General features: G+C 30.0%; 1 protein-coding gene across 1 annotated transcript; it reads left to right on the forward strand.

The window, feature by feature from the left end:
- The first annotated feature begins 6,125 nt into the window (after positions 1-6,125).
- LOC121121659 (uncharacterized) lies at positions 6,126-6,942 on the forward strand. Its single transcript, XM_040716625.2, has 3 exons — positions 6,126-6,391; positions 6,457-6,558; positions 6,626-6,942. Exons 1-3 carry the CDS (start codon positions 6,200-6,202, stop codon positions 6,722-6,724), a joined length of 393 nt encoding a protein of 130 aa, XP_040572559.1. The 5' UTR covers positions 6,126-6,199; the 3' UTR covers positions 6,725-6,942.
- The last annotated feature ends 14,983 nt before the right edge of the window (positions 6,943-21,925 follow it).

Raw genomic sequence — 21,925 nt, forward strand, 5'->3', positions numbered from 1 at the left:
TACCTATGAAAATCATCATAATAATTTATTATTAAGTAATAATACATAGCTAGAAAAGAAAAAATAAAGTTTCCTCTTTCAAATTCCAGAATCATTTTATGCTGCCTCTACACATATATATACTATCTTTTTCTTTTCTTTTATAATATAGCAAGCTAAGCTTTAGCTACACACGCTAGTTCCTATATTGTTATTCCTTAGATAGTGTTGTCATATAGTTATATTCAATTTTAATCTCACACTTAAAGACGGAGGCCTCTACATACAAACTTGACTTTATTAATATAGATTAGTACGGAAAATAGTAAAGTAAATACTCAATTACCGTTTTACTATCACATTACCGTCAACTTAAGTATAATTAATGTATAATAACAACATTCATCATTGCTTAAAGGCTCTAGTGTATCCCACCTTCCCATATGTTTATTTTATCAATGCAAACTAAGCATTTTTTTTAAGTTGACCATATGATGATAATTAACCGTATTGAGTATTTATTCGAAAGTATCAAGGCGCTGTTGCCGTGCATATCTAGACCAGCAGCTGCTGTTAGGATATATCTAATGTATTTTACCTCTTTTGTGTAAATTCGTTTTGTTTTCTCTAAAATTCAAATTGATTGTAATAAAGCCTAATAAAAGACATCCTACCTGCAACAGCTCAATGAAAAACTAATTTTTCATCTTCTTCTTATCTTCACTTTGTTACTCTACTTTTTTCTATATATGATATGTACATATATGTAAGTATGACCGAATCCGAATATAAGAAATTCAGATATAATAATCAGACGCTCTCTCAGATAACAATTTTTACTAAATAAAGTACTTTACATAGAAGAAAAACATAGCAAAAAACATTTTCTTATCTTTTTTTTTAGTACAAACTTCAATCAAACTCAATAGTCTGACTAAAGAAATTAAAATGAGGAATTCATTTGAGGACTTTTCCTTTATAATTGTAATAAATTGTGAGCTGTAATCAATAGAGATACATATTATGAGTGATCCTCCCCTCAAAAAAAAAAATCAATAATACCTTAAAAAAGAAAAAAAACAAATGGTTTTTTTAGTTAATTTACATAAGTATTTAACAATTGTGGTTTTTATATACTTCGGATATAACGAAAATCCGGATATATTATTCAACTTTTCATCTATAAAATAGCAGTTTTGTTTATCTGAATTTGGCTGTATTCGGGTTTCTCACCAGGTATCATGTTTTTTCGAGATTTCTTGGAGTTATAAACCGACAAAAGTTTCGGAAAAATTAAGCATTCTATTATTTTATAATTTATACTTATTAATAGATATTAGATTATGCGTTAAATACACATTAATCGAAGAATCCCTCGATTTAAAGTTTATACATGTTATGCATTGCAAATGATGCAACCAAATGATTTATCAAAATCCAGCCTGTGAATTAATAGTCACTAGCAATAGTAGTTGGCATTGCTAAGAATAATTTGGGATCGACTAAAAACAAATTTTGCGTTAATCATATAGAATATAACTCCCCACAAAATCCTCAGTTTTACTCTAAGTTTTTTATGAGCCCACTCAAAAATAACTACTCAATACTTATATCAATTCATAAGACGTATTTTTTCATCAAGAATGAAATAATAATATTAATAGAATGAGAAAAAAAAAGTTGGGATGAGTATTTTAGTCTTTAGATCGGTCACTAATAAAACCAAACAAAATTCATTAAACATAGCAGCGTTTAAATTTAATTCAAGTATTATAATATACTAAAAATACTCCCGAATTGTAATATACATCAAGGAGCTCTTTATAAAGTTCACCCTCTTCATGTTCGTTACTATATGTTCAGCCTGCAATATTTCATAAATATGTTTACTTAAAATATTTAAGTCGAAGAGATTTATAAACGAAGTGTATGGTGGTCACATTCTTTTGTCCCAGAAGACGATGTTGTTAGCTAAGACGGTCTGAGTAATTTTTCCAGTTTAAGCGGGGCCCCGTCTCGCTGATAAATGACGTTGCTGTTGGGTAAATTTCTCTGGAAGTAGGGGAGCAGGTTGGTATTGAAAATTTCGATGTGTATGGCTGCCGTGAGCCTATAATCTTCTGTGAACCAAATCAGGGACGTCATTCAGGGCATCTGCATTATTGACGGCCTTATTTCTGATGCCGTCCTTCCTCTCTTTTTTTAAGTTAGAGCTTTAAGATTGGAGATGGCCTTACCATCAACTTGGCCACTTCTGTTGGAGTGTGACCCGCACAAACAAGAGTTGATGTCCTAAGCCTTGAATCTCGTTGTGATGGCATTTCTTGTCCGATTTAAAAAATTCAAAAAGCAGCAGAGGCTTGAGATAAATGGCTACCTTTAACATTACAGACAGTTTTAATTTCCTCACACAAATCTCTCATTTTAATATAATACAAGTGTTTATGTTTCCAGAGAATGAGAAACCTTAGTAAGTTTACATGTAATTATAGGTCTGAATAAGTATAAAATACCGTCCACAGTTCTTTTATTTTTATTATTATTATTCATCAAACCTGTTGTTGACCTTTTGCCATTTCATTCAAATATATATATATATATAATTCATATGAAATATTTTATATTTTTTGCACAACACATTTTAGTGATTGCAGATTAAAGAATTACATCGATCGTTCAGATTATCTGCAACAATGAACAAAGACTATATTTAGAGGCAAAATGTTATTTATGTAGACATATATTTGGATAAAGGTGTCAGTAACACTCTGAAACATAGGCACTATGAAGTAATACCATCATTGACAATGATTATCTGTGTGGATTAAATGATCATAAACTATACATACAGATTGTTTCATAGTTCTAAATTTACCACTAGTCCATTCGCACACACCAAGCAGTTGAGCGCCTCGTGGACCACCGTTCACGTCGTCAGTAAGTCGGAAACATTGGAGAAGAGGAAGGACTCAGTAAAAAAAATCCAAATTGAACCCAGATGAGTTTAAGAAAAAAACCAAGGCCAACCCCCTCAAGTCTTTGTGGGTCCATGCAAGAGATCTCGGGGCTTTACACCAGACTGTCCAGAGAGCTTTCAAATAGTGGAGGAAAATAACTTTGTGAGGGATGGATAGGCTACTTTTGACATCATCAATAAAAATAAAAAAACCATACCCTCCGTTGCAAGACTCTTTTTCATGATACTTTTGAACTCTTTTTGGACACTTTTGGCCTCCCTACAGCTCTGATGGCAATCCCTTCGACTTCAAATCTTGGGTTTATGTATATGAGAAGGCTTGCATGTCCGTCAACCAAACATGGATGCGCTCAAAGTCACTGATGACCAGCCCTGCTACCCCATGTAGGAAGACTACATCTGTAGTAGGTACCAGGCCTTCCACCTCCGCCTATAAGGCATCATTGCACTAAGGATGGCTAGATTAATTATTAAGAGAACTCTGACATATATCTATTATTTGAATAATTTTGTTGAAATTCTACAGTTAATTAATAAATCATATCTTGTTGAAGTTTAAAATTGTAATTGTTCACATTTTAAATGACCACTCAGTTTGGTGATTTGAGTAGAACTTTTGGCCTAATAAACTTCTGACCAATTCAAGAATCCACCTATAATCATCCAAATTCAAAATGAAAACTGCAAATTTTAAACACTTACTAATCAAGTATGTTATCAACAAACTGTGGCATGACTCTATATCTCATAAAGGTGGACAATAAATATAAAAAGGTGTGTTATCCCAGTGGATTATTCGAGTTGGAAAAGACAGAATATCAGGCGGAAAATATCGCTAACTTATGGCCGACACAAAAAAAAATTGAAGGCCCAATTGAAAAAATAAAATCAGTTAGAAAATTTCAAAACAAAATAGCACCGACCCTAACTGTATGGGCTTGATAAATGCAGTCCTCCACCAAAGGGAATTTAAATCATCGAGTTCTCAAAATAGTTATGGATCTACTATTTTACAATATTAAAATTGGGTTTTTTTAAAATTAGTTCTGTTATTTATTTTTCTTTTCTTTTTTGTAGCAGAGTCCCTAAAAGACTTTTCATATCCTTTTTTAGCTTGACCGTTATTTTCCCCATCAAGAAGCAGTATAAAGTTAAAACAGGAAAAAGTAGCGTCACACTTAGCAAATTAAAGAACGTATTGACTTGAAGCCCGGGAATTTTCAGCCCATCTGTTACAGCTGTTATTCTTCTTCTTTCATTCTTAAGGAGAGAACATCTAAAAATTAAGTGTAATTACGTGTCTCTGTGCTCAGGGTTGACGGAGAGTAGAAATGAGAAGCTGTTTGTGAGTTTTAAGTTGGAATCCATGTAGAATTGAGGATTCACATCGGAGTAGGTCCTGGATGTGGGTTTGCTTGATGTAAGGCGGACTTGTGTTTATTTTAGTGATGTGCCACGAGAAAAACTATTAAATTGGTACACAAGTTTTATACAGAAAATAAAAAAAAGACGCCAAAACACGACTCATGGGCATTAAAAGCAGAGTATTATTACTCGGAACTCGTCAAAACATGGTATCATTTTTTTCTTTGAGCCCATTATATCATGTAAATCTTCATAGACTTACTTCTTTTCCTTGCAAAATTTAGAATTTATGTTTTCCGGCAAGTAGAAATTTGTTGACTTTTCCGTATTGTGACCTCATAATCCCAGTTCGTTTTAAAAATAATCTTTGTAGGATTTTTTTAAAGACTCGTGGGAGTACTCGTCATTGCATATAATGACTTAATTGTCTATTTTTTTATATATTATCATTAATATGTATTCATATTAATAAGCATCAGTGCCACAAAAACATATTTGTTTTCAAGTTATAACCAGACTATGGTAAAATATTGATTTATTGACTATAGAAACTGTTGAATTACGATTATGACCACGATTCAAATAAGATAAACTAATTATAAGATTTATCTGTGAAAAATAAATTACGAAAACAAGGTTGTGTGGTACCTTATATTAAATGTATTATAGTCCTTCTGGTATACTTGTATTATTGTTATTATAAGATCATTTTATATGTACTATGTACAAATATAGAAATTTTTAAATGACAAGTATCAATAATTCATGAAAAAATATGGATTTTTGACAGACGAGTTTTTTAGGGAGCAAAAAGTGTTAGGGTGAGTATTGAGTGTTCAGGCAAGTAACAAATATTCAAGCAAGTAACGAGTATTCAGACGAGTAACAAATATTCAAGCAAGTAACAAGTATTCAAGCGAATAACAAGTATTCATGCGAGTAACGAGTAAAGCTCGTAATTCCTAGAGTATTTTCTATATTTGAAACTCGAAAATACTCATGTTGTAAAATTTAAGTCGCGGCACATTACTATTTTATTTTTTGATATCCCAGCTGCTTGTAGTTAATATATTGAAACGTCCTGACAATTAAGCTGTTTTCATCTAAAAAATTATTAAAATTGTCAGGGTTACCATTTTAATTTTTTTTTAAATGGGGGGTTCACACCAAAAATTCTTATGACTTATATTATAATCTACCTAATGATGGTAGATATTTTAAAGTGTAGAAAGAATATCCTAGAAATGTATCCACATTTTGATCGAAGTTGAGGTTGAAAATGGGTATACACTGTGTCATTTGGTGTACTGAATTACATTAATATATATTTATGTAAAAGGTGACATAAATAAGACAATAACCTTAAGTTATATAAACACTAAATGTCATCCACATAATATGATGTAATTGATTGCAGATACCTCTTATCAATAGATTAACTCATTTCTTAATAAGGAAAAAGACACAATTAAATTTCAAATATTTCCAAACATAAAAATAATTGTGATTACAGCATGGTTTAATAAAAGTAACGTAAAACAGGAGGAGTCAATAGTAATCCTCATCATTTTTTTCACAGCAACAATCACGAGAGAAAAAAGATATATGCTTGACATTCTACTCATCAGTACGAACAAAAAAAGATTATGTTTTTGGAGAAAAAATTAATAGTTGGCAAAATATTTTAAAGGTCACAGGCGTTTAAAAAGAAGAACAGGTCAAGCAAGCAAAAATGTGGAACGTTGTCCCGCGTTCCATTCTTCTTCTTTTTTTTTAAATAAATAGTATAAAAAGATTCGTTCAGAGTCTACAAACCATCAGTTCATCATTTGATTTGTGAGTTTCCAGTTCATCCAACAAAACCAACTGCTATCCAAAATGTTTAAGGCCGTCGCTTCAACCCTTGCTTTTGCTGCTCTCTTCGTTGCTACTCAAGTATCTTCTCAATCTCCTTCAGCTTATCAGCTCCCAGCTGATGCTGAACTCATTTTGGATAGCCCAGTATCCACCTCCTTCTCCTGTGACGGACAAGCTTATGGATACTACGCTGATGTTGACAACAATTGCCAAGTAAATAAATACACATCAATTATTAAAAGTTTGTTGTGACCTCATACATAACTTTACACTTATAGATCTTCCACATTTGCTTGCCCATTGAGGATGATGCTGGACAAATCATTGAGACTGCTCAATACTCCTTCGTCTGTGGAAACACAACCATGTTTGATCAACAAGTAAGTTACCTACAAAACATACTTAAATATAATATATCTTAAATGCATTTTATTTTTCCTCCCCTAGACTTTGACCTGCAACCACCCCGAAGATGCTTTCCCCTGCAATGAAGCTCCTTCTCTCTACGGTGCCGTTGAATTCGGCAGGATCCCTGAGAATAAGTAAATCTTCTTCCAAGATTCCCTTCTTCTTCCTCCTACCCCTACGATTCCACCACAAATCAAAAATACATGAGACCTGATGCAATTAAACTTTGAAAAAAATTTAATTTCTTCAAAATCCAACTTATTATTTCAGAGCTTTGATTTCATTGAATATATGTTTTTTATATTTTCGTTCTTAATGAAATTTATATGAAATATATACATTTTATGACATAGAAACACTATGGTTGTACCATATTCTTCAAAAATTACTACTTTAAGACTGAGAAGTAGTTGACATAAAAACAAAGATATGTTCCTACTCATTAAGTTAAATTGGAATGGTTAGAGAGTCATACAAACAAGAGAAGATGGGCGGGATTAGATTAGGTTTTTGTAAATGTTATGAGAAGCTGACAATTATTTGGCCTACCAAAAATGATTAAGGAATACCTGTCTAGCGTACAATCATAGGAGCATATACCTAACAATTTTTCCTTCACAAGACATTCGAGACAGGTTGAGGAAAAGTATGAATTTAATCATTTCAAACTTTTAATAATATGTGAAGAATCCTTCTCCAATATATTATTGTTATAATATAGAATTCGCATCACTTCACTAGTTAGGTTATTTCCCATTTATTAATAGGCTGTGATGATTTAATTTCAACGTTTCCCTTATGCTCGCTCCAATTTCCTAATGGACAAAAAAATTACATGTTGGCAAAATCCTAAAGCGTACCCATGTTAATTAGGTTAAAAACAGATTTAAGAATGAAGAAATAAATGCTTGGAGCAATTATCATTCACAATGGAAAAGATTACAATTTTTTAAAATGTACCTAAATGATTAAATACATAAAAACAATGAGAGTTTGTCCTTCAAAAATTAATGCGCATAAAACCCAAAAATATATTGATTGTAATTAATTGATTGAATTTAATGACAATATGCGTATATATTTTGATTATTTTCTTCATTCCTAACTAAGGATAGAAATAAATATTATTCAAGAATTTCATTGACTATAAAATAACTTCATTGGCAGGAAAGTGCATAATTGATAGAATTACATCAAAAAGACCAAGAAAAGGTAGTTGGAACTTTTTAAATTGCAACCTGATGTAGTTTTTTTTTTTTTAATTTTCCAAAACTGACATCAAAACTCTTGGAGAGAGAACATCTACTTTCAAAGTAATCATAAGTTATTTGTGCTGATAAATAACAGAGAGAAGCACTTATGATTTTTTTGGGAGTGTTAACGAGTTTACGTCCTTTATGGACGACATCGGAGTATGCCCTTACTTGATACGGGAAAACCTCTTTATCTCAAGGTTGCTCACCACTGATCTAATAAAAATTCATGACATCGAAGCTTCTTTTCTCCATAATATTCTTCAAATTGTCAGGTTCATTTTCGGTTTCTTTTATTTTTACATTAAGACAGGTTATATTTTATACAACTCTAATAATGGATAACAATCAAGCCTAAGAAAGACTGCGTCTGATTCTTTCAAACATCAAAAAATGTGTTCAAAAATAATTATTTGCTGTTAAAGCTATTAAATATAAGAAAATAGAATATATTTTCGTCTTAATCTCATTTAAGGGATTGTGCATTGAATAAGGAATATTTTTAAGGCTAATATGCAGGATAAATATTCTGACTTGCTCATTACTGTACTCAATATACTTTAAATCCACATTAATTCTACAACTATATATTGTATGTAAAAAATTTAATGATGAACAAACATAATATTTTGGGACTGAGTCAAGTCTATACCTAAATCAAAGATCGTAACAATTATGGAAATTATCTTAAATATGTTTATCAATCCAATACGCCAATCAAATCAACGTTCTCCTTGACTTCATAAATAAGAAAATGATTTGAATTCAAATGTTGGAACATATAAATAATTACGGATAAAGAAGCAAATGACATAGCTGCGGCAGTAAGATTGATATCAGCTAACCAGGACGGATTTTATATTGGATCTACATATAGCTACACATGCTTGTTACTTTTATTCAAAATATTTTAAGTTTCATACCAAGTTCTAGTTGTGCTTGATGTGTTAATCACAAATCTGTAATTAGTTTTTTCGTATTATATCTGGTTAAGGAGAATGTTCGGTTGTAAACATTTAATAATTTGTATAAGGCTTGTGGAGTCGGTGAAAAAATCCCTATTGTTTGATATAGCTAATCCGAATTGGACAAAATTTAGAAATGACTGGTGTAGGAGTTGAACAAATTCAAAAACTGGGTGTTGTAGTTGGAGTCAAATAGTTTCAAAAGTTGAAGTCGGAGTTATAAAAAAATCTTCCGACTTCATAACCTTCTTTTTATCACTTCAAAAAAGATTATAATATTCTAGTATATCCGTGATCAAAGCATGTACTCTCACTTCTTTTGGCATTTCTGTATATATGTGTTATTCAAGTTGTAGTTTATAGAAACAAAAATGTACAAATTGCAACCAAAAATGGGACAAATAATTTAAAATGATGAGAGTATTATGTAATATTTGAATATTCATTGTGTGTTCGATGTATTAACGAGATAATGTCGGACTTAATTAGCTCAAATTACTAATTGGCACGTTCTTGTGACACGGTAGCTAAATAGATAGACTAAGGGTACACTATAAGTTAATAACCAAAGTGTATGTGCCTTTTTGTTAGATTGATAAGCGTGAATAGGTAAAGCTCGGTGGTCAATTCTATTAAAAACGAAAAGAACAAGGGAGTGCAAGTATAAAATAATGAATAATTATGTGCATCGTGTGTATTTTTCAGCTGGCCCGGTTTTTTTTTTTTTTTTTTTTTTTTTTTTTTGAATTGGTAATCTGAAGAATGAACTTTAATTACCTGAGCTGTTATCATTATTATTTAACTCTTGAGTGGTAAGCTTCATTCAATTAAATTCAAACCTGATTTTATATTCGTGTGTGTTCATAAAAGACTTAAACTTGCGGAATTTTAATTGTAAGTCCTTGTCGGACTCAGTGTAGAATTGAGGATCGACATCCGAGTAATTCTTGCCTATGTCTTTATTTATTACCTTCTCCCCCTCCTCTACTCTTATAGGTGATTGTAGCTGATGTAATGAAATGTCATGAGATGTGAGCTGATCTACTCCAAAATATTTTTCAAATTGTCAGAGATACCATGTTGATTTTGGGTTTCTTTTTTTAACATGCCCAAAATACACACGATTTGTATCACAAGTAATTAACATTAAGCCTGCAATAAATCTTTTATATTAAAAAGCAAAGTGTGTATGTCCGTCGACATCTTATAACTTTACACTAGTTAGTAACAAATTAGTATTTTAATCTATTAAAATGAGATGATACCCTCAATTAATAGTTTAAATGATATAACTCGCTATAAAATTTAAAACATTATGAGACGTTCAAATTATAATACTACAATTTTTGTAAAATAGTAGCAACTTTTTCACAACATTACACTTTTCTATGAAACATGGATAGAATAGAATTGAATATCCTTATTAATATAAAACAACGCACGAATTTAAATGAAATTGAGTTGGCAAATGTTATAAAGTCAAGAACATATTTATAAATACGTTGTTTTCATATATTCATGGCCATATTGCAGACAATATTTTCCAGACATTTTTTTATAAACCAATATGATTTTATTCTAAAATAATCCATTTTTATATTCTAAAATATGAAAACACCGATAAATATTCAAACTGATAGCAAATGATTACTTAATATTGTTGCTACTAAAAATAATATTTCAACAAGTATGGATATAAAACATTTGGTTATTGAATTCGTGTATATATGTATAGTTAGTTATAATGAGGATTTTAGGAAAAAATGGCAGAAGAAAAAAAAGGAAAATTGTCTAAGTGGAAAAAATGGGAAGATTATTTTAAACTGATATAATAAATATCAGCAAAATAATAAATATTATTGAAAAAGAAAAAGATACAAACACGACAGCGGTTTGAATGAAAGAAGTGATAATCACTTAATTCTTCCTTATCAATTATAATATCATTAGAAATGATGGATTATTCATATTGGACAATAATCTTGGATTGACGGACAAGGATCTGCGTAATAATAGCCAAGAACAGCGGTTTCCACCTCGTTATGATCTAGGATGTGCCAGAAGAAGAGGTAGTTGGCTGTGGCACGACAAACCATTGAGAGGAATTGGTTAGGTAGTCAAAGCTCGAGTCGTTGGAGAGTGCAAGGAAAACTGTAAAGGTCAGTATAGTTGGAGCAATCTGATTGAAATAGAACGATGGTCTTCGTCTCTTCATAAACCTTATTTCTTGTCCAAAGAGAATGAAAGAGGTTGCATTACGTAGTTATCGGAAGGACTCGAAGTTATATAGCTAGAACTGTGAATTCATACTTCAAATGGATATCAAGCCAAGTTATAAGTTCCAACAAGTGACTCATAGGTTCTTTCAACGAATTTGTATATGTAATTTTCGAGTATGATACAATGACACTTGAATATGTAATAAATAATAATTATCTTTTTTGAAATTAATCAAAGAATATGAATATTAAAACTCTATTTATTCATTCATTTCAATTTAGAATGAGAATTCGGCTCCAACTTTATTAAATTGTAAAACAAATATTAATGTAAATCCCTTTGTCAATGTTTGATTCCATCAATTAATTAATTTATTGAATAAATGTAAATACATATTTAATGACGACAGAAATGGGTCTAAAAAAATTATTTAACACTCATGTAATTATCAATTTTATGTACATAAGTATGGTTTGCACCAACTCTATGGGAAGGTTTCAGGCCCTCAAAGATTTTAGGTGCCTTATATTTCTCTTAACTGTATTATATTTTAAATTTTTTGCATTTGTAAAACTGTTTTGTCTATTTAACTGTTTTTATTTCATGGTGGGTATCAGTCCATTTCTGGAGATACTAAATACATTCATAATTAATCAATGGACCTTAAAAAGTTGGTTTTACAAATAAAATATAAATCATTAAATTTGTGATTTTGACCGTTATTTTCGGTTTATGTACGTTTAAAAAATGTTTAATTTTTAACTAATTTAGATCAAATATATATCCATGGGAAGAAAATCAAAAAAGTTGCTAAAGAGGATAGTCATAAAATTTAAATCATCAATTTGTGATAAAATACTATATGTTTACTTAGGATTATCACAGCAAGAATATGCTACATTAGTTATTATTTTAATGAAGAAACATATCAAACATAATATGTACACACAAACAATTGGATAAATAGAACGACAAGTTTTTTAATTTAAATGTGATTTTCATATTTCTTATTTACAATAAGATAATTTGTTGTGTGTTTGCTTGTACAGTCCCATAAAATGTGAGGATCACTCTCGACATACGAAAGTCAAACAAAAAATTTTAAAAATGCATATTTTTTAAATAGTTTTTTTTTTTTTAATCAAATAATTATCTATAATATTCCTTTTTACAATGGCTGTTGAATAACTTATAGTTATAAAGTCTATAGAAAAGAATGTTTTAATTATTTTTTATTAAATTTTTCGAAAAAAATATTTTTCATCATTTTTGAGCATATGAAAGAAGAAAATATCTCTTTAAAAGAAGATACAGGATCTATAAAACCACTTACATAATAAACAAAATGTAATTGAATATAAACTTTATTAATTGTAGTTTTATTTATTAAAAAATTTAACAAATTCTTATAAAGATCCCGTAATAAATAATTCTATATTTCGATTTTTTTATTTCTTGTTTGTCTGTCAATCCAAAAGTCTTGTCCAACATGAATAATCCATCATGTTGAAAGATATTATAAATGATAACGAAGAATTAATTGATTAGCACTTCTTCAATTGGAACCCCTGTCGTTTTTGTTTATTTTTCTTTTAAGTATTATTAAATCAATTTAAAAGAATTTTGCCATTTTTTCCACTTGGACACTTCTACTTTTTTGTTCCTGGTATTTTTTCCATTTACATTTTTTCCCTTGTCGTTTTTTCCTGACAACATCATGAGCCTATATGGAAACACTATAGGTCTATCAATTTCAGATGTGAAATAGTGTTAACTTTTGAGAAAAATATATTGTGAAACGTTCAAATTTTAGATTTAATAATCTATTTATTATTATTTTTTAGTAATGATACGACAAATCTCTTTTGATTGCTTAAAGTCTTGAAACTGAATCATGAATGGATATACTAACTTTCATACATTGCATTCATCAAATTATAGCAAATCCAAGAATGGTAATACTCAGATTGACAGATACTTAGAGTATCACATTCATACATAGGGTTATATCAGTTCTTATTTATTTGGTACAATCCAGTCTTAGGATTGGCCCTATCAATCCTGGGGACCCGCCTTTAAGACTGTCGGTCCTTGGGACTTTCAATACTGAAACTGAAGAAGAAGAAATAAAGTCGAGGGATACCATTAAAGAACGAATATTATAAGTTTTAGGACTGAAATGGACTAGATCGAGACTGAACTGGACAGGAATGCAGTATTTAGGTCTTTATAAGGACCAACACAACACTATTTATAAGCGTATACGGTCCATTTTATTAACCCTCTAGCAGAAACTAAAATATCATCCATGTGTATAATATTTTTACTAAATCTTCTAGCGAAATTTTTAAAATATTCTATATATATCTATTTTTTAGGATGGTACTTCATTAGTTTCTTAATTATTTACAAATATGTTGAATTAATCATCGAGGTTTTGAAGAATAGTTTTTATTCCTTACTATTTATTTATCAACGCCAACGATGACTAAAAAAATAAATGATTTCTTATTCTATATAAAACATATCTTGCTTGTTAATAATTTTCGTAAAATAAGAGATAATTAGTGTTTGATCGGTCCTAGAACTAATTTGCTAATCAGTCTTTTTTCCAACTATTTCAATCTTCTTTTTTATTGGTGGGATCATTCTTACCAATTGACTATTAGTCATTACTACGCTCCTGTTTTTACTTTCTTCACTCCTAGCTAAGCTTAAAGAATATAAAACGAAAAAAATAAGGAAAATGTTATGTATAATGATGATATATTATAGCAACACGCCTTCTATTTTAAACTTCAACTACCTTGTCTCATTGAAAGTGGCTATGATAAAACTTCACGCAAATAACGTAGTTAGTATCTACAACTGTTATAGTTGCCATAAAACACCGATAAGGATCTGTCTTAGGACTGACAAATTTAATTCAAACTTGACTGATCGGCCTAAAAAATTAGATATTTATTTACTCGACTCCTATTTTAGATTATTAATTCACAGCTATAAAAGTATTTAATTTGATCATCTATGACAACCGAACGCAACCCAGCCCGCACACATCTTTAATGGGATGATGAAGTTATAGGAAGTAATTATGCATCAACTCTAGAGTCAGGACCTTTAACGAAATGATTACTACCTGTTGTGGCCAATAAAGGGAATTGATTTAACATCTCAAATTAAAGACCAATACAAACAAAACAAAAAACCTTGCTTTGTGGAAGGAAAATATAAAATTTCGAAGAAAACTTGCGCCAATTTTATTTTTTTAGCAATAGGAGCAGAAATTGAGCCGGGGATCCGGACATTTCAACTTAAATAATAATAAGAAACACCTTTCTTTCTATGGCCAACGCTCTTGGGGGTACAAATTTTCCTTTTAAAATTAGTTCTCCAAGTTTTTTACCAATATAAAGCAATATGAAGTTGAATTCTTCTTAACAACAGATTATGAAACAGAACAGTATATATTTGGCGTATATTGGATAACTGATGCACTTCTTATAAAGCGTAAAAATACGAAGTTACTTCTTCTACAACCTATAATTATTTTTGTATGGATATACTCGTATATTTATAATATGAATAAAGAATAATGAAATTATTGTTACTTACAAAATAATATATGATAGTTCCATTAAATGATTATCAATTGATGGTTAAAATAAGCTTCTACTGATTTTTGAAGTAAAAAAAAAAACATTTTTGATCTTAAAGAATTCTGTGACCTAATCAAAGCTAGTGCAATAAAATATAAACTTTTATAACAATTTCCTTGTCTATTGTAATTAGAAACCCACAAATGCAATATTTATTAATCCACAGAAAACATTACAAAAAATGTTTAGAATCATCTCAAATTACATTTGACATCTCAACATAAAAACAAGTTGTAATTGCTTCCTTGAAAATCGATGAAGCTAAAATAATTGATTTAGATATGTTCTTGAAACTATATTTATAAATTTTTTTTACTCCTTTATGGCGTGTGACCAAAAGTTAGAGATGGAAATAGATTGGTTTTTATTTAAAAACTGCAGCTTTTAAGGCCTGAAATTGCAAATGAGGATTATTATGAGCCTTACCTATAATTTCCTTATATCAACAGATAATATTTTGCTGATATTACCAGTAAAGAATAACACGATTCTTTTTTTTAGAGTTAAATATATTTAAAATATAAATCATTTTTTCTCAATTTCTTTTTTTTTTAGAGCAGACCCTACTTTGATGTTGATATGTCAAGTATATTTTTGTACTTTAACCCTGATCACCTTGTCAAATAATTTAATGAAGGCTTTGTGATAGAAGGAAGTCTGACGATATTCTGCTAAATAAAAGCTCCTAAACTAATCGCAATATCCATTGAGATAAATACTTAAATTATCTTATTTTAATCTATTAAAAAAAAAAAAAAAATAGCTCAAATATTGGAATAATTTTATTCATCACATGTTGATCAATTTTGTTGAACTATGTGTAACGATTATTGATTCAATTAAGAACCAATTCCACAAGTTTAATACCAATATAATTATCATACAAATTGATCAATTTTTTCAAATCATCATTTAATCATTAACCAAAATTGTAAATAGTTTCATATTTGTTTTAGATCTTCAATCATCAATTCAAATATCAAAATCGATTATTATAACTCAATTAAGTGTTTAAACAATGCATTATCTTTCTGAATGTCGTCATTCTTATTCAGGAGATAATAAATAACTTATTGTTAAAAGCAAAAAATCATTGAAATTATGATCTTAATCATATATCATCATATTTACCACCGAATTTCAAATTTGTTTTCATCAATTTGATTATTCTCTCTAAGAATTTCGGTTATTTTTTAAATTATATAACTCGGCCCTTTGTCAGTTGCACGTCTTTCCAAACTCAATTTTGAGAAAAATCATTCAAGCTTGTCTTTGTGTTGACTGGCCATATGGATATAAAATATTTTACAAATCATTTATTGAGAGTTATTTAAATAGTTACTTGCTAGTACCATGAATATGCATTTATAATTTTTATTTCATTAGTTATGTCTTTGCAATTTAACAATATTTTATTAGTAATATTTTAATAAAGATCATTTTATGATCTAAAGTTATTAATTTGGTTAATGACCTTATCCTTTTTGCTATATCATTTTTTTCTTATTTTTAAAAACAAAAAAATGCCCTTTATAGATCTACTATAAATATTTTTATAGGTAACAAGCAGATTACAAACGTTGTAGTTGACGACGTCCCTTCCGTTGCTATAAATATTCTGCAATGAACTTTCAACTTCAATGCTGAACTAGTAATAATAATAAATTATCACACAGGTTCCTATGAGCAATCAACTTTATACAGTAATTTGAAGGTCAAAGAAAAATCTTGATAGATAGTTACTAGACCTATATAATATAGTCATTTGTGAAGACTGATTTAAAAAATTAAAAAAATCTGCCAACGAATATAATTTTGTAATCAAAGAATAAAAAATACTTAATGACAAAACATATACATACATAGATTGATGTTTTTTATTATTTTCCAATGATTTAGAATGGCAAAGGCTCAGCCCTTGAACTTTATGTGTAGGTACTTCATATATAGAATCTTAGGCAGACATACTTAATTTATTATAAATATAGGTATATGTATATAATTGATTCAAAAAGGAGTCCAATAGACATCTTCTCAATACAGGATTATTAATCAGTTGTGTATATATTTGATTTTAAATATATAAAAAGAGTAGAAAAAATAGATCCGTAATTTTTTATAATACCTAGTCGTACATTAAAACTTTGAATTTTAAACTTCAACAAGATATAATTTATTAATTTACCATAAAATTTCAACAAAATTAATACTATAAATAGATGTTTATCTGATATATCTTAGCGGCAATGATGGCTTCCAGGTGGCGGGGGAAGGACTGGAACCCACTGTGGTTGTAGTCTTCTGCCATGGTGTCCCAGTTCTGGCTGACAATGGTTTTGAGAGCCTCGTTGTTTGGATGATGGACACTGCAAATCTTCTCTTCGACATGCACAGATTAGGTCTAGTTTAGAAGATTGGCATCAGGCATGAAGGGGAGCCAAAAGTGTTGAAAAAGGGTTGAAAAAAGCTCAAAAGAGTTTTGCAATGGATGAGATTGGTTTTTTAGTTGCTGGTGTCAAAAGTGGCTTCTCTACACTCACAAGGATCTTTCTACCCACTTTTTGGATAGCTCTCTGGACAGTCTGGCGTTAAACCACGAGATCTCTTAAATAGGCCTTCATAGACTCGGAGGGAGTGGCCTGGGCTGTTTATCTAACTCCTCCAGATCCAATTAAGCCTTTTTAAAATAGGCCTTCTTCTTTTCAAACACTTCTGATTTGGAGACACTCAACTACTTTGAGTGCACGCATGGAAATTCCTCAATTGCGATCCAGTGTCATTTTCTCGAATTGTACTTAAGCTTGTGCTTTAATATATCGAATTATAAATTAATTTAAATCACTCAACCTTCATTAACTATTGAATTAGTAAGTGTTTAGAGTTCAATAGACTACCCACTGTATAAATAAACAAAAGGCAAGAGAGATGTGTATGTGACGAAAATAAAGAGGCCCAAAAATTTTATGTTAGATACATATCGTAAAATATATTTAGGCATAAGCATTGTTTATTTTTATTAATTTACAAACAAAATGATATAAAGTTACGCCGGCAAAATAATACAACTCCCTGAATGATAATATTATTTAATATAAAAAATAGGGGTATGTTACTCAAATAATAAGTGTTCTTAATATTCTTCTTAGAATGCACCATTTTGGAACTCTCTTTTGTCCTCCTACATCATTGATGCCAATCCCCTTGACTGCACCTTTTGGAAGCATGTCTGGGGGAACCAAATTCATCATCTAACACTCTTGGTAATGATAAGACTAATAAACCTTTTCTGAGCGACAAAGTTGTCCCACTCAGTCGTTCTAGGTACCAATCACTTAAAAACGCAACAACACTTATTTACACTCGAATAGCCAAACGTGGAACGAGATGAAGAATATCAATAATGTATCTGCACAATAAATTCCAGCACAAAATAACCGACAATTTTTCCTCTGAACATCTCTATTGATCTAAAGGCTAAAATGAGACTCTCTACTATTTTGTCGTTGAATTTAGGGATAGAAGGAGAGAGACGAGTTAAACATGGTCTTATGAAATATTTGTTAAATTTAAAACTGGACATCATTTGTCTGCCAGATTTTAAGACCCATGTATCCTCATCCCGCTGGGAAAGTGGTCACTTGTGTCTGCCATCTTCATTTCAAAAAAAAATTCTGATTCAGGAAAAAGATGCGTGTTGACTTTTGTTTCCAAAAGAGTTCCAAAGCCGTTATTTGTAAAAGAATATACTATTGACAGTCATGTACATAAAATTATTGTTACCGTGTCTGGCGTTACTTTTTAAATTATCAATGCATATGGGTAAAATTTCCAGTTGTCGACTTTTTTTCAGTCGGTTATTGATTCCCAAACTACTAAAAATCCTCCAAAGCTTTTGATGGAAGATTTCAATTTAGATCTGGATACACCAGCAAGATCCCATCCAAATGGTGCAATATTCAGGGAACTTATAAAAAAGTTTAATTTAGTGGATTTGTCGAAAAAGTTCAGTACAGAGGATAATTTTCCCTGGTATTGCGGTGATAGATCTTTTAGAATTGATTTAGCCTTACCCTCGTATATTTTGGTTAAGCAGGTTAAAAATTCTTGATATAGACCAGATCCGTCGACTGATCACAAAAATATTGAAATAATTTTTTATTGTATTCCTCGCAGTCATCAGTTCAAAGTTCCAAAATGGATATTAATGGAATGTAATTTCAAAAAGATTTTAAAGTCCAATCTTTTAAAAGGTCTTACTTTACTGCATTTTAGGTCTGTGTATAATTTAATGTCTCATATTGTTGTTAAAACAGTGAAAAAAATTATTAAATCTCACGAAAAGGATAGCAAATAGGTTCCAAAGGAGTCTTGTAAAAAATTACATTTAAAAAAAAATTACAGTATACATTTTGTGAATACATAAAGAATCTTTGACATTGCTGAAACTGAAATGAGAAGAAAAGTTAGCTGCAAAACCGATCTCATTCTTAGAACCAAATATTTACCTCGAAAATATAATTATACAGCCATTACCATAAAAAAATTAATGTTAACAATAGAACAATTGATAAGGGCCTATGCAAGAGAATTACACCAGAATGTCCAGAGAGATGATAACCATAATATCTTCCATATAAGTTGTAGGATGGCTAATATATGACGAGGGATCAACAGGAAATTGTATTCCTGTCTTTTTGGAAACGGAGCAAAAGTAGCGAATAACTTATTACTTCTTGTATTTATCAGAAAGAATCAATTATAAAATAGCCATTACGTATCAAGGGAGATGAGGGAATCGACAGCTGACAACAAAATACAATGAATATTTTTGTTTTAGCGAGGTAACGCCGCGAGATAGGGACACACATTGAGGATCGTCTGAATTTTTATTTGATTGAAAATACAGAAGGAATACCCTTTTTAATTTATTTATGTTGGGCACCCTTGCTATAGACTGCCACTCCAACTTGCAAAGAATATATATTTTTCGTTTGCTCATCTCCTATTACTTGACTATCAACTGATTTGCCCCTTTCTGACTCTTTTTATAGGTAAAGTTCCGAGATACTACAAATGTGATGACGGGATAAATGTTTAGTAAATAAACCCTACAGATCCAAAAAATGTACTTACAATTTACAAGTTGCTATATTTTGACAAATATTATATCTAAATATATATTGTTGGATAATCCTCTGTGAATTCGCTCCATATATTTACATACAGACGAATCATCAATTTGTATAGTTTTATTTAAACAATTGATCAGAATACTTTATCTAATCTATTTAAATAAATAATTTTGATTTACTCTGATTCAATAAATATAATTTGTGCAAATTATTAGACAAATGAATGAAAAAAGTAACCATTATTAATATGTAATACTAGCGATATAAGATTCAAGGACACCGATTATTCCATTACAATAGCTAAATTCATGAAATATGATATTGTACGTTGCTAAGGAATAAAATTGCTTCGAATTCAAGATTTTGAATAAAATATAAGGAATTGATGTACTGAGTGGGGATCAACAACTTGCAATAGCATGAATTAATTAGAAAAAACGTCATTTTTATGGAATCAAGAAAAGACAAAGTTCAAAACCAATTTGTAATATATTTAAATACTATGTTGATCTATACTTTTTATTCCATACATCCCCCTTTGAGAATTTAAGTCAGGAATGGAGGAGGGCCACATTGTAGTGTAGATACAGAAGCTTTGATTTTTCTTGCTTGTATGGGGCTTTAATGGAGTTCTTGATGCTGTATGGAGTCCGTATGGAGATGCCAACGATCAATGATACCTTCTCGGAACAAACACCAGCGCGGAAGAGATTACACAGGCATTAACTTTTTGTTGTTGCTCTGACATTTGAAACATAGAGACATGGCATAAATACAAAACTTTTTTATTTCAGCTGTCATTTAATTGCTTAATAAAACAACATTATTATAAATAACGATATTAAAGCTACTGCAATTTTTGGGTCCCCACTCTGAAAATATTTAGCTAATACTAGTTAATTCATTACAAAGTAGATTTATGCTTCCTTCTTATGTCGAGGTTGAAATAAATTATTATAAGAATCAAAGATATCAAAACTATTCGATTAATCATTTAATGTTAAGTAGTTTTAGATGAAAAATATATTTAATTAAGGAAATTTGTAAGTCTTGGGTCTTATTCAAGCCTGAGACTTTCAAGCTGAATCTGAAATCGTATTTTGATGATTATCAGTTGTAATTTGAATCCCAGATGAAAGTATGATCCCTCTTCCGTTTCTATCACCAAATTATTCCTATTAACCCTTTGTATCACATTAGAATTGCAGTTAAAGTGGCCAAAATCGATCCTCACAATAAAAGAATAATGGATTGATAGATTTCATTTGAAAGACCATATCGGGGTAAATATTTGTCTGTTAAATAAAATAAAGGTTTTAAACTGTAGTAAAAGTTATAACTCATCCCATAAATTTGAATAAAGGGCATAAAGTAGACTCTTTAAGACTATGAAGTATTGGCATGTATGTACATTATATGAAGTAAAAAAAATACATTGCAATATTCTCATTTTCTTGATTTTTGTAAAAAAAATAATTATGTTGACACATCACATATCTAAATAAAAGGCTAAGTATTAATTACTTGAGGAGCATAAAATCATATAGCTCTTTAATTTGTGGGTATACTATAAAATAGACCGGATTTCTTAGGACCGTTGATAATTGAAATAACCAACTATTTTAGAAAGATTTTTATATACGTATAGTTTGATATATTCTTTTTTTTAATTATTTTTTGTGTAATATGTTCCTCGATTTAGAATATGATAATATCTTGAGAAATGATCTTCATATGTATATTATAAGGACCAAGATTTCTTTCTATCAATTTTCATTAATTCATAAAATGAAATCCGTGTTTACAGGGTATAACGACGAATTCCGGTACTTCAGCTTTCCGGGTTTTTTCCATCATATATGATGACAAAATATTGATTGTTTTTTTTTGTGATGAAATATACATATAAATGTTTCACTAAATGTTCACTTTAAACACAGTCATGGAATCAAATACAGGTAATTAAACTTTCATAGGCAGAAGGTAGGTGTGCTGTTGTGATGACTTTGGTGACTAATGATATGGATTTTAGCAATACTAAGGTGTTTGAAATTACAAGGATCGACAGAAGAAGTGTTGCAAAGTTAAGGAAGGGATTAGTGGACACCAA

This window comes from Lepeophtheirus salmonis, chromosome 7 (assembly GCF_016086655.4).
Source record: "Lepeophtheirus salmonis chromosome 7, UVic_Lsal_1.4, whole genome shotgun sequence".
NCBI classification, from domain to species: domain Eukaryota; kingdom Metazoa; phylum Arthropoda; class Copepoda; order Siphonostomatoida; family Caligidae; genus Lepeophtheirus; species Lepeophtheirus salmonis.